Source organism: Schistocerca cancellata, chromosome 2, assembly GCF_023864275.1.
Source record: "Schistocerca cancellata isolate TAMUIC-IGC-003103 chromosome 2, iqSchCanc2.1, whole genome shotgun sequence".
Lineage (NCBI taxonomy): Eukaryota > Metazoa > Arthropoda > Insecta > Orthoptera > Acrididae > Schistocerca > Schistocerca cancellata.
Genome location: NC_064627.1, coordinates 277,627,626 through 277,642,800, shown reverse-complemented (window position 1 = coordinate 277,642,800; position 15,175 = coordinate 277,627,626). Strand labels below are relative to the sequence as shown.

At 40.5% G+C, this 15,175-nt stretch overlaps 1 protein-coding gene across 1 annotated transcript in view; it reads right to left on the bottom strand.

The window, feature by feature from the left end:
* Positions 1-15,175, bottom strand: part of LOC126161613 (NFX1-type zinc finger-containing protein 1-like) — a 392,892-nt gene that overhangs the window by 232,164 nt on the left and 145,553 nt on the right. The window contains exons 4-5 of the mRNA XM_049917568.1: positions 8,158-8,241; positions 7,618-7,889 (exon numbers count right to left, since the gene is read on the bottom strand). Of these exons, the coding sequence (XP_049773525.1) occupies positions 7,618-7,889; positions 8,158-8,241 (356 nt within the window). The remainder of the gene's footprint in view (positions 1-7,617; positions 7,890-8,157; positions 8,242-15,175) is intronic.

Here is a 15,175-nt window from a genome sequence, read left to right as displayed (position 1 = left end):
TGGGTACGTTCTGCAGAAATGATTATCATTTCAGTCACCTCGGTTCACATGTGTCCTGTTGGCTAGTACACACAGGGTTTGCCATGGGTCATCTTAACTTGTTCCAAGCATGATGGCATTGACACATATAAGGCACGAATGGTATCATGTGCCGTCACCCATGCCGCATTCACCAGGTGCCAAAGTTCATCTGTGGTGTTTGGCATTGGGTCACAGTGCTGCACCTGTTTTTTCATCATATTCCACACATTTTCAACTGGCGACAAGCCTAGTGATCTGGCGAGCCACAGCAAAAGGCTGACATTCTGTGACACCAGAAAGGCAATTTCATATCAGAGTGAAGACCTTTCTGAATGTGAAGAACACCTAACGAACAGCCTTACTAAACATTATGAGTATTATGAGACATGGCGACTGAAACCAAATGCTTATAAAACCAAGGTAAGCCTGTTCCACATCTCTAATCACCTTTCATCAGCAAAGATCAGTCCACAGTTCAGCCCTCTTGGCACAGTCAGATACAATGAACGCCCAAAATACCTGGGAGTCACTCTGGACAGAACTTTAACATACAAAAAATACCTTTCCAACTTGGACAAGAAGATACAAACACGAGTGAACCTTGTGAGAAAGCTGGCAGGCAGTACATGGGGAGCAACCACATCAGTCCTCCGAGGAGCATCCCTTGCACTGGTATACTCTGCAGCAAAATACTGTACACCAGTTTGGCTCTGAAGCGCCCACGTAGTGAAAGTAGACGTCCAATTGAACTCAGTTATGAGAGTAATTAGTTGTACAGTCCAGTCTACACCTACCTGCTGGCTACCAGTGCTTTCAAACATCTATCCACCAGACCTCCATCAAAAGGCTGCTCTTTACAACCTCTCTCAGCAAGTTTCTGAAAACAACTCGATACTTCTTCATGATGATTTGCTATCACTGCCCACGAAACGCCTCAAATCTAGAAGACCAGCATATGAAATGGGAGTCCAAATGCTATCCACAGGATTCAACCAGGACGCAGAGTGGAAACGTGAGTGGCAAGCTACAAGAACCCGAAACCACGAACTTGTAGACAATCCAACAGTTACAGTTACAGGCTTCCACCAACCAAGGGAGGTGTGGGTGCAGTTAAACAGATATCGGACTGTAGGTGCAAATACAACATGCACAAGTGGGGCTTTTCAAGTGACAGTGTGTGTGACTGTGGTGACACCCAAACAATAAGCCACATTGTGAATGAATGTCCAATCAGACGCTTCCCTGGTGGCACTGAGAAGCTCCATCAAGCATCCCATGAGGCACTCCACTGGACCAAGTCCATCATCATCCAAGTGTACGCTGTGCTGTTTTAAAACTTGTGTACTGTATATAATTTCACATGTTCATTTTTATATATATTTCTTTGTTTTGCTAAATGTGTATTCCTGTAATTGATGCATACGATAATAATAATAACCAGAAAAGCACATGTTCACACAGCAACATATGGTCGTGCACTGTCTTACTGAAAAATGGCATCTCGAGTGTTGCGCAGAAAGGGTATGGCTACAGGCTGCACGATGTCATTCATATAGGTCACACAGTTCACAGTGCCATGGACACACACCAACTGCAATTTGTCATTGTATCGAATATCACCCCACACCATAAGACCTCGAGTTGGCACTGTGCGTCTTGTACAAATGCTGTCACTGTGATGCAGCTCCCCTGTCTGTGGCAAACCAAAATGTAGTCATCATTTTCTAACAAACATAATCTGGACTCATCCGAAAACATTACTTAATGTAATTCCTGTCCCCAGCGATATTGTTCCATACACCATTGCTGTCTAGCATGTTTCTGCACAAAGGTAGGCGGAGAAGTGGATAATGTGCACTTAACCTATGCCATAATAAACAACAACAGACTGTCACCCTAGATAATGTATGATGTGTTACACTTTTCCACTGTTACGCCAAGCTGAGAAGGATTTAGATATGTCCTCCAATGTCATTCAGGTGGGGTGTTGATCTTCTCAGGGGGCAGTCTGGGTTGTGTGACCTGACCCATCTCATTGTGTTCTATGGCCTTCTGTGAACCATTCTGCATACACCCATTGCACTGCGGAAACACTTCCGACCCACACAAGCAGCAATTTCCCAGATCCATGCATCACACTCCCTCATGCCAATAATGCACCCTCTTTCAAACTCACTGATGTGACAGTACAGTTCATACATACGTCTCCGAGGCATGTCTGCTCAAGTCACACTGATTGATTACTGTTGGTTTATAGCAGCAACAACAACAGCTGCAGGCACATTTTACTGGTAGATGGTCTTGTGCAGTGATAGCGAAGTTGACCTCGAATCGGAGGGCCAACATGGTTCAAATGGTAATCATTTCTGCAGAATGTACTAATGTACATATCCCGTGAATATGAATATCCTATCTCTACTCATTCAAGGTATTCTGTATTTTCTGAACATGAGTGTATACACTCCTGGAAATTGAAATAAGAACACCGTGAATTCATTGTCCCAGGAAGGGGAAACTTTATTGACACATTCCTGGGGTCAGGTACATCACATGATCACACTGACAGAACCACAGGCACATAGACACAGGCAACAGAGCATGCACAATGTCGGCACTAGTACAGTGTATATCCACCTTTCGCAGCAATGCAGGCTGCTATTCTCCCATGGAGACGATCGTAGAGATGCTGGATGTAGTCCTGTGGAACGGCTTGCCATGTCATTTCCACCTGGCGCCTCAGTTGGACCAGCGTTCGTGCTGGACGTGCAGACCGCGTGAGACGACGCTTCATCCAGTCCCAAACATGCTCAATGGGCGACAGATCCGGAGAACTTGCTGGCCAGGGTAGTTGACTTACACCTTCTAGAGCACGTTGGGTGGCACGGGATACATGCGGACGTGCATTGTCCTGTTGGAACAGCAACTTCCCTTGCCGGTCTAGGAATGGTAGAACGATGGGTTCGATGACGGTTTGGATGTACCGTGCACTATTCAGTGTCCCCTCGATGATCACCAGTGGTGTACGGCCAGTGTAGGAGATCGCTCCCCACACCATGATGCCGGGTGTTGGCCCTGTGTGCCTCGGTCGTATGCAGTCCTGATTGTGGCGCTCACCTGCACGGCGCCAAACACGCATATGACCATCATTGGCACCAAGGCAGAAGCGACTCTCATCGCTGAAGACGACACGTCTCCATTCGTCCCTCCATTCACGCCTGTCGCGACACCACTGGAGGCGGACTGCACGATGTTGGGGCGTGAGCGGAAGACGGCCTAACGGTGTGCGGGACCGTAGCCCAGCTTCATGGAGACGGTTGCGAATGGTCCTCGCCGATACCCCAGGAGCAACAGTGTCCCTAATTTGCTGGGAAGTGGCGGTGCGGTCCCCTACGGCACTGCGTAGGATCCTACGGTCTTGGCGTGCATCCGTGCGTCGCTGCGGTCCGGTCCCAGGTCGACGGGCACGTGCACCTTCCGCCGACCACTGGCGACAACATCGATGTACTGTGGAGACCTCACGCCCCACGTGTTGAGCAATTCGGCGGTACGTCCACCCGGCCTCCCGCATGCCCACTATACGCCCTAGCTCAAAGTCCGTCAACTGCACATACGGTTCACGTCCACGCTGTCGCGGCATGCTACCAGTGTTAAAGACTGCGATGGAGCTCCGTATGCCACGGCAAACTGGCTGACACTGACGGCGGCGGTGCACAAATGCTGCGCAGCTAGCGTCATTCGACGGCCAACACCGCGGTTCCTGGTGTGTCCGCTGTGCCGTGCGTGTGATCATTGCTGGTACAGCCCTCTCGCAGTGTCCGGAGCAAGTATGGTGGGTCTGACACACCGGTGTCAATGTGTTCTTTTTTCCATTTCCAGGAGTGTATTTTTCTTTTATTTTGATTTTTTCTTTCTTTCCTTTTAGCTTACAAAAGGTTTGTAACCTGCAAGATAGCTCAGCACACTGACTTCTTATTTTTTAAAATGTACATTTAATCTTCTAGCAAGCCATACACAAATTATTTCTACGATCAATTCATGGCATATTTCATTACATGTGTTTCTGTATCTCATTCATTCTGATTACGCTGTTTGCACTTCCGCTGTTTGCACTTCTTGCTCATTTCACTTGTAGGCTTCCTATCTCACTCTTACCATTAATATATTTTCTTTCTTCTTTAATAAGCAGAAGCATTTACCAAACTATCCACCGTTTTGTGCCCCTGCCATTACTTTACATGTGGTGTCCTGTTCTGCCTATATTATTTCCTTCTTCATTACATTCGCTACATCTACTGGGCCGATGCATCTTCTAGTGACCCATTGTAACATTTTTACTTAGACCATTAGTCACTCACTGGCTTGGAAAATTGTCACTGCTTCTCACGGTTTGCAGTCTCCAGCCAGAAGATTGATTTCATGCTGCTCTCTACACTAATCTATTTAGTGCAAGCTTCTTCATGCCTGCAACCTATTTCATTTGAATTTCCTTACTGTAGCCAAGTCTTGAGCTACCTCCACACTTGCCATTGCCAACGGTCAACCTCCCAACTGCACATATCTACCCTACCTCTTTCCACCTCATCCCTGTGTGCTCCCCAACAGCACATTACTGCCCCCCCCCCCCCCCCCCACCATTCCCAGCCACAGCCTCTTCCTAACCCCAACTCAGTCGCTACTCCCATCAGGCACTGGTGGTGCTGCTCACAGTGTGGTCTCAGTTGCATGAGATTGCAGTCGTGTGTGTGAGTTGCATTTGCATGAGCGTGTACATGTGTGTGTTTGTCAACTAATTTTGACAAAGGCCTCACTGGCCGAAAGCTATATTTCTGACCATCTTTGTTGTGCCTATCTGCAACTCAGCATCTCTGCTTATGGTGAGTAGCACCTTCCCTTTTCACAATGTTGTATCATTCCATCCTGGATTTTCCAGTCTTTGATTTTAGCCTTTAATTGAAAAATTTGGGGAAAGCAAGTCAGTTTTTTGTCAAAGAGGAGTTTACAAAATGAGGACTGTACAACAACGTCCAAGTGCTAGGTACCTAAGTAGAGCTCTGGGTCAGGGTCGAGCATGCGAGCATGGTATAATGACAGAAATGCATGATCTGTAGTTTTGCAAAAGAGAAACCATGGGAAATGGTCCAAGCAGAGGCCCAACAGATGGCGCCTTGGAGTTGGCGTTCAGCCACGGCCACAGAATGGGAGCTGTACCAAATGCTACATTCATCAATATATGGTTTGGGGTGATCAGTAGCCTGGTCACTATCTCATTGATGGTGATGAGAATGAAGCACTATGGCACACAGTTCTCTTGGAGCCATGAAGAGCTGAGTGTAGCACATGGGCTGCGAGGTGTTCAGCAACAGCTGATATGCCTGTACACAGACCATCCTGCAGGAAGAGACCCAGTACAGTTTAAGAAATTTGTTGACCTGGAAGACTAAAGAGCTCGGGCCACATCTAGGATGGAAAAGCACACATTTACAGAGTGAACAGTGCTCCCAGCATTTCTTCTTATCATGTTTAATTAGGTAGCGAGACTTAGCACAAATTTGCTTAAAGGTGTAAAGGTTGGTCAGTGGAAGATGAAATGATGCAGGCCTCTTCAGTGACCCTGAACAGCTATGAAAATGTCTTTTCTCCACTGTGGCACCTTCCAGTCAGGAAGGAGCCTGTAGAAAAGGGAATAGCAGTTCCAGTGGCACAAATGATCGTGTCACAGCATCTTGCACAGCCTCATCAATGCAATCTGCCAGAGAGGGTTTTTTTTTTTTTTTAGGGTGCACAACTACAGTGGTCATTGGCGCCCAGACTAAATTATGAATGCACTGTGAGGCACAATGTTAAAACAGCAACTAAAAAGGACAACACTATAAAAGGCACATTAACAGACAAGGGATTAAACGAAAACAGCATAATCAAATGTCCTTAGACAGGTTTGTCAAGTGGATAGAACGAAGAACGCGAGCAGCTGCTCCTGGGTCATCCACTAAAATTTTCATCCAGAGTACTTGGCAGGCCAAGATCAATGCGCAGTGTATTAAAATTTGGACAGGACGTTAAAATGTGGCGTACCGTCAGCAATTGCCCGCATGGGCAGAACGGCACCGGCGCAGCCGTCAGCAGATGGCCAGAGAGGTGGGGAAGCTAATGGCAGATACATACAACTGCTATTTGGGTATCTCAAGCAACCAACATGGTAATCGGTCTATCAGGCAGTGGCAAGGAAGTCACAGGATCACCAAAATGTGCTCACTGTCCTGAAGATCATCATATAGTAACCAGTGTAGTGAAGCCAAGAGATTAGGCAAAGAGATCGTAACGTAAATAGCTGAAAAGATGTCATGGGTGGCACTGGTGTGGATAGGAATACACATTGATCATGGTCTGTAAGAAGCTGGTTAATGAGAAGGCCCCTGTCAAAGTGGTACTCTCCTACAGAAGATGGTGTGCATTGCAGTCCCCAAGTACGAGATAAGGGAGGCACAGTTGTTGCATTAAAGTGGTCAACTCACTGTATGTAAGTGGCCTGCCTCGAGGTAAATATACATTACAAAAGGTGATCGCTGAGGTCGTGTACACTTGCTTCGCTAACACTTCCAATGTGGTATGAAGTTGAATTCACTCACCAAAAACAGGTGACACTAACAACCAATCCAACTCCACTGAATGACCATGTTATGGGTATCTATGTTAGGTGTGAAGAATTTAGGAGGGCCAGTCACAGTTAGTTCTAAAACCTAGGATAGTGTACACACTTTTATGTGCACCTATTGGCAGTACTGACATTTCTTTTCAAGTTATGTAACTGACCAGCAATTCTGTCTCATAAGTTTACAACAATGTTATTCATTTATTTTGCAAAAATAATCTCAATCGATGCTCTGAATTTTTTGAGCAATGCATTGAGAATACACTGATTTTGTTTAAAAACAGTTTGGGAACATTAATCATGCTAATTACAGAAACTTCTGACACAAAGTTAAATATTTTATTCAGAATGATGTCATAAAGGGTAGAGAAGAAACTCTGTCGTAAAACTACATAAAACAAATAGGTTATGGCGTGGTACAAGGGACCAACAAAGCATTCACTTAAAGTAATTCAGGAAAATCTTTCTATACATATTCCTTCACTAATCTATTTGAGTTAAGTATTTTTTTTCTTTTCTGTCTCTTCAACTTTTAACAGAAAAAAAGGTCTCACAATTTCATAAGACCTGAAATGTAGCAATGTGTTTTATTCCTTGCATGTAAACAGCACAGGGAAGTATCAGACTTCCATTTGCATATATGCCACATGTTTTAATTTTTTAGTTTAATGAAAGTCTTTAGGTCAATTTATAATTTGTATAATACACGAAAAAAAAAAAAAAAAAAAAAGACACACACACACACACACACACACACACACACACACCTGTATTGTGCTGGGTCAGGCAGCCATACGTGTTTAGGATTTGTCCAAAAGCTAGTTTTCAGTCTATATTAAGTGCAAGTTGACAAGTCAAAACCTGTATTATATGGCGTGTTGTTATGTTCCCTGCTATATTACTTACATTCTACAAGAACTTTATCTTACCATACTTATATCACTTACCTCTTCTTCATGAAATCTGTGGTCAATGAAAAAAAGGTTTTTTGTGACACCTTTCACGTTTTTATAATGAAAAACAGATGGAGCACTTCTTAATGTTGGATAAATTGTTGGTGTGATAAGGTTTGCTATATCTGGTCTCATCCTGTGCTGAACTTCTAAACAATCATAATGCATCCCATTCCGCAGCATCCTTTCAAACAATGAAATGTCAAAATTAAATTTTTTTCCTAGCTCATAGACTGCAGTTGAAGGTCGCAGTTGTTTGTGATCACCTGAAAAGTAATAGTTTTTCATCGAGATCAAAGATACCTTAGAAATAATCAATTACACACAGTCATTGCTTTTAACAAAATCCATTTCCAACAAATCTGAGGAATTTAGATTACACAACAGTATATGAAATATTCTGGTGATCTGTTCAATGAAATCATCACTGAATAACCATAAGCTACAATATAAACAGTAAGAAGCTATTCTCCACACAATAATCTACCTGAACTATCAGAAACAGTCAAAAAACTGAACAGTACTCATACACACCTATGAGAATAAGATGTTCACAGTCCTTTGTCAAAGAGACAACAACATGGGACTCCAGCACTTCCGCTGCTTCCTCAACTATTACTGAAAAGAAAAGAGGAATTCAATCAATGGCAAAGTTCATTAAGCTATTCTTCAACAAAAATTTCTCTCAATGCATTTTCACTATAGTTTACATTACCTGAATATTATCAAAAAAGCTGACAGGTTCACTAGGTAAATCCAGACATCTAACCATATAACAATTATGCCACTTGGCCACATTATGCTTCCAAAGTTTTGAAAAACACAAAGAAAGAGAGAAGAGAGAGAGAGAGAGAGAGAGAGAGAGAGAGAGAGAGAGAGAGGGAGGGAGGGGGGGCAAAGGTTATGTTCTTTTCTAAAAAGAGCAGTCACAGTAAAATCTGGATATCAAACATTCCCTGTGTCTGAAACTAAACAGAGAAAGAAAGAAAGAAAGAATGATAATCAATCTAACTGTGGTAATAAAGAACCCTGGATGAAAAGTAAACCCAAGTCACTCAAAAGATTGTAAAATCAATTGCTCTATGCTTATGGTCACACAGAAAAACAACCACCTCTAAAGATTATGCCACAGGACAGTACTTTGTGAAAGTATACAAAGTACGACAGCAATCCTGTATGCAGGTCACCACAACAGAGAGCTTTCAAGTACACAGCAGATGGAACTGAGAAACTTCAGACATAGAGCCTTCTTTAGTGTTGTGCCCCTTTAGTTCTAATTCTGGTACAAGAAAGTTATTTGTTTGGAATTTCATAACACAACATTTTGTAAGATTAAGCTACTATCTGTTAGCTGAGAACCAGTTGTGAGTGCATTCCACTGTTGTTCTGATAAATAATAACTTGCGTTACAGTTTTTTATGTTCTCCAATAACATTTGTATAGGTGACAAAACAGGAGCAGGTCACATACTAAATTTGATTCGATTTGATTTTTTATTGGTCCAGTTTTATCATACAGCACAAATTGTACAATTGATATTGGACAGGTCAAAGATAAGTTACAATAATACATAGTATTAGAAAATAGTAGGCAAATTAAAAATGGGTACCTATTACAATTAATTTTGCTCCCTATTCAGAAATTCTCTGACAGAATAGAAACAGAGCTTTACTAGAAATGCCTTTAATTTAGCTTTAAATATTGGATGAGTAGCATTTTTTTATTTCCTCTGGTATCTTATTGTGTAGTATTACACCAATGTTAATTATGCTCCTCTGATAGCTGGTTGTTCTGTGATATTTTTGATGTCTATTTGATTTCCCTCTGGTACTATAGTTGTGTACATGTTTGTTCTGTAGCAGTTTACCTGTTTTCAGGAGATAGTCCCTAGTGAACAAGATAGTTTCATAAATTAATAAACTTGGAACATTTAGCATAGTATGCCTGCAGTACTATTGTTTTACTTGATGTAGCCTTTAAAATTCTTAGGTCATAGCACACAGATGATACTTTACCTAGACAAGTTATTTATATGTGTGTCCCACTTTAAGTCTTTCTAAACCCATAGACCCAAAAATTTTGTAACATTTACATTTTCTAGGGGATCATTTTTTAATTGTGCTTGAATAGACATTTGATTAGTTGAAGGAATTAAATGAAAATTGACACACACAGTTTTTTCAGTATTTATAATGAGTCTGTTTTTTGTGAACCACTCAGGAAGTCTTTTCATAGAACTTTCTGCTGTGGACTGCAAAGTTTCTGGACTGGATCCAGTGAGCAATACACTGGTGTCATCAGCAAACAGGATAGTTTTTGCGGGGCTCATATATTCAGCTAAGTCGCCCACATAAATCAAGAAGAGTAGTGGACCTAAGATTGAGTCCTGCAGTACACCATATTTTATTGGTAATTCACTAGAAAGAAAGGAGCTGTTTCTTGTTTTATTCATTTTGTTGAATTCATACTGAAGTGATACTTCTGCCTGCAGTTTTCTAGGTATGAACACAACCAGCTGTGTGTTACACCTCTGACTCCTCGTCTTTCTAATCTTTCGACCAGAATGTTATGCTCCAGGACATCAAAGGCTTTTGATAGATCTAGAAAAATACCTGCAGCTAATTTATGTTGGTAAGGGGTTTTAAAATGCAGTCTAAGAATTTGAAAATTGCTGTCTGTGTAGATTTAGACTTTCTAAAACCATTTTGTTCTACTGTAAGAGGTGCATATTTATTTGTGAAACTTAAAAGTCTGTCACAGAAGAGTTTTTCTAGAATTTTTGAGAAGGAACTTAACTGTGACATGGGTCAGTAGTTTGATATTTTTTCAGAAGAATCTTTTTTTTAGCAGTGGTGATACTTCTGCTATTTTAAAAATATCTGGAAATACACCAGTTTTTAAAGAGAGGTTGTAAATTTTTGCAAAGGGGTTTGCTATGTGGTGAGCACTTCATCAAGACTACTTGACATTTTATTGCTTAATGATTAAATTTGACTTATAATTTCATTCGGGTTTGTTTCATAAACATACATAGAAGCAGTCAAGATCACTGACTTGCTGGAGAAACTTGGGACTGGTCCTTGACAATGTACTTGAATAAGGTCTTCAGCTAGTGAAGTGAAGTATTCACTGAATTTATCCACAACTGAATTTGAGTCTGTGACATTTGAGCCTTCTAGTGTTAATGATACATTCTTTTTCTTTGGAGCTGAACTACAAGTTTCTTTCTTTATAACTTTCCATGTGGATCGCATTTTGTTAGATGAGTTTCTTATCAAATTGTCTTTCCACATAATTTTTGCCTCTTTGACTAATCTACCATAGATTCTTTCGAATAATCTGCAAATTCTTGGGTTACTCTATATTTCTTACAACAGTACTGCAGAAATCCGTTTCTCTCACTGGAAATTTTTATGCCTTTAGTTACCCATTGCTTATTATTGTTAGGTTTTACTGATTTTACTACTTTTGAAAATGCTACATTAAAATAGTGAAGAAAGATGCTCCGAAAACTCATGTAGATGCTATCAACATTGTTCTGAGTGGCATGCTTTCCCAGTTTTCCTTCGCCAGTAAGAGATTAAAAATTGTAGTGTTAGTAATTTCTTTCCTGGCGTATTTAAATGAAGTCCATGGACTGTATGGAACCTTCGTTCCAATCTGTTTATACCTACAACATCGATATTCTTAAAGTGAGTGCATATTTCAGTGATACACTCGTTTGCAACATTAATTTTGCAGTTCACACACAACCAGGGTGGTAAATCATGACGATGTGGGATGTTCACAATGAGTACATTTGTGTGGTTAAATTATTTAAACATTTTCTCATTTCTGTAATAACCTTGTATGTCTCATTTCTATAGACATCGTTTGATCCCCTATTAACTCAGCGAAATCATCTTTATTCAAACTAGCTACATCAGTTGATGTTGTTAGGTTCGTTATTTCACTCAATGGGGCCCCTGGCTTTATGAAACCAGGTGCCTTGAAACTACATGTTCTCATCAACATTGCAGAAATTTCACGGCCATGTGTGTTTCACACTTTTTGTAACTGCAGGATTTAAGGTTCTTCTTCTCACCTGACTAGTGTTGTTTTTTTTGCCGCACATATTCTAAATGTTCTTCAGTTTGCAGTTTCACTGGAGATGCGTTTTTTAACGCAGTTTCCTTTGTTGCACTGAAGTCTGTGGTAGTGTAGGTGTGCACACTTATTTTCGGAGTTTTTAGAATATCTCCTGATGCAGTATTTTCACTGTTGACCTACTTACAACGAGCAACGGTTTGCCTACTTTGTTTTCCAACTTTTGAACCATTTCCGACATGTTGACTGAATCCATGGCAGAAAGCACTTCAAAAGATTTTTTTTTTTGCACTAAATTTTCACTGTGTTTCAGATCTTTTACCCTCTGAGTACAACTTTCTTCAGTCATTATCTTCCATTTTCTCGAGACCAAGTCTCCTTTCTTCATTAGCGTCTCACATTTTTCAGATTGTATTTTACTTATTTCCACCTTTTGAGCGTTGATTGTAAACTGTAGACTGGATATCCATTCATTCAGTATTTCATTCTTACAACATGCACATGTTTTCCTTTTACTACTGAAATTTACATTTTTTTCGTGGAGACACATGATACACTTTCGACTTGGCCACCATCTTGCCACAGGGGATCATAATAAGGGTTTCTCCACTTTGAATGTTGTCTTATTCCTGTTGTATCATTTGGTAATGTGACCCTCTGTTCCCTATTTTTATGGTTATACTCCATCCAAGCCAAATGAAACGGCCTTAACACCAAACCATCTTAGTTCCTAACAAGATTCATAATCTACTTAATCAAAGTCCTTGGCGTGATCAAGGAAAATGTGAACAAGGTTATTTTTCTTATTTGGTCTCACGTAACTGACTATGAAGGGTGATATAATGCTTTCACAGTAGAGAAATCCTCAAGGAAGCTTATCTGAACAGCTGTTAAATTGTGGCTGAATTATGGACACTTTATTCTTAACTTGAAAGTAACCTTTTCAGTATTTTTGGGAACAGAGGATACACAATGAAATGCAAAGACTTTTCAGAAGCCTACAACACAGAAGGCACAGCCACAAAAGACACACAGTCCAGTTCCTAACAAAAAGAAAGAGAGCTGAATAAAATTAATTTCATAATTTCAATCACAGATTCAAGTTACTTGCAAAATTTCAAGTTCACTGACTGTTATCACAGAGCTGACTGCCAATTAATTAAGAAGTCTTTATACTACATCAATCATTTTATGTAATAGGAGTTAATTTTCTCACGCCAATGGACATCAGCTTGCCCACATGCAGCAGCAGTAAATTGTGAAGCGAATTAATTTCCACAATCATCATTTAACTTAGAAACTATTAACTTAGAAAGTACACAATATGGTGAGGATCAGCAAAACTCAGCACCATTAACTCTGAATTTAAGCTGGAGACATGCCGGTGTAAGGGGGCACAAACTCTTCTGAGAATTGGCACCAAGACAGATCTCCCAACTGTACACCCAACACATTGAGCCACCATATGGTCTGATGCAGCAACAACAGTTCCACTTCCACCCCATCATGTTGTCTTCAGAAACCTCTTTTTATCCTCAGATGCATACTATGATGTGGTGCCTGAGTTTACAAAAGTGCAGAGACAACACTCTCAGAGCCTTTTCAATTGCAGATCTTGGATATGACCACAATGTAGATAGCACTAGTGTGCAAGTTGGTGCCACTTCGATACACAAGCATTGTCTCCCATTACCTTGGAAATAGCCTTGTATTAAGGCAGTCCAGTTTGATTTGCATCTTTTGCAATAATACACTTGCAACAACTACATTGGTTGTTAAAGTTCAATCATGCCGATTGCTCTGCAAGCATCCGCCATCGTGATTCCACCGATATCAATGCCATAGGCTTCACCTTTCTGTCATTGTCTCTGTGATAATATTTCAGAATACATGGTTAAGAGTCCCACCTTTTCTTAATGCATCTTGATTTAACTGTTCTCACTCTCTCTAGTGACTGGATACATTCTTGTTTACTTTCTATTGTGTCTTGGGGTACTTAAAGTTTATTACTTCTCCTACAGCAGGCAGCAGCTAGCCAAGTTAATTAGAATTGTGAGTGGACTCAATAAAACATTTTCACAGGACTGCCTTACATTTGTGTCTTATTCTGTAATATGCCTGAAGTTAATTTCAATCACTGACTATTACTGATCTTTAGGTTCCCCCCGACCCCTTTGCTTTAATTTACATCATCAATTAGGCGAAAAAACACTTACAATAAGTGAAGAAGATTAATGTCTCCTTGTTCTGGTGACAGAAGATTACCAGGCGAGTGTAACTTTCCGGCTAATATAGTCACTACATACATATTGACAGACAAGGTACAATTCATAATCCAGAACCTACAATTTGATTACCTATACTTTTAGAATTGGGTGTTACTAATGCATATTTCAGTTTTTCAAGAAATGCACCTCGACTCATGGGCTGGTTACAAAGGTAACTAAGAGGGACACTGTCAGATAACACAAGATTTTAGTACTTTAGCTGAATACTGTTGTTTTCAGAATAGTTACCACTTTCAAGTTCCCTAATTTTTTCATGATCTCTCTAGCACAGTGATAAGCAGCATTTCTGGGTCCATTACCCCTAAATGTAATCAGATATTTTCTAGTAACATTCCCCTTCCCTTTCCCCTCCCACTACTAACTAAACATTAAAATCAATAAGTATTTTCTTTGCAAACATTTGTTTTTAAAATTATGAAATATAAGTGATATTTAATTTTTGTACGTTTTATTAAACCTTGAACTAATGAGTCGGTGTAACAGCTGTTACTGCTTATTTCTAACAATCTTTTTTATAGAATGATGGAGCAACTCTCACTGCATTGTGAGTACTACCTACAACACCTTACCAGAAAAGAAAGCTGTCTATCCACATTGAGGGCAGACACTCCTTACAAAACATGCTTTCTCTGCACCACTCCTTCTCTAGTGACACTTGCTTCATCCACACCCTGCACACCCACCTACAATCGACCAAATTAAAACTGCTGCATTATACTTATTGTTTTGGTTTCACTTGACTGTTGGACTCCTTACTTCTGAACCGCCAGTGCTTTGTATCTGACCTTTCCCACTAATAATAATAATAATAATAATAATAATAATAACAATAACAATAATCTGTGCAGGCTCTTCCACAATGAAGTAGTCATTACATAGTTACTGCTGTGTTGTCCCGGACATTCTTTGTAGAATTTTAGGGACAAAGAAGCAGATGGAGGACACAGGCGAATGGGTTACCATAAGGCAGTGTGCTTGCACCATTGTTATTCAACATCTACAATAACAATCAACCACTGTCTGACGGAACCCAGAGATTTTTTTGTGTGCTGATGTTTGTGTAATAACTGCTCAGGCTGACTGTTTTTCAAAGATGAAACAAATGTTGCCTAAACCCCTGGAAGAATTAACCATCTACTATAATGAAAATAAACTGAAGCCGAATCCTGCCAAAACTT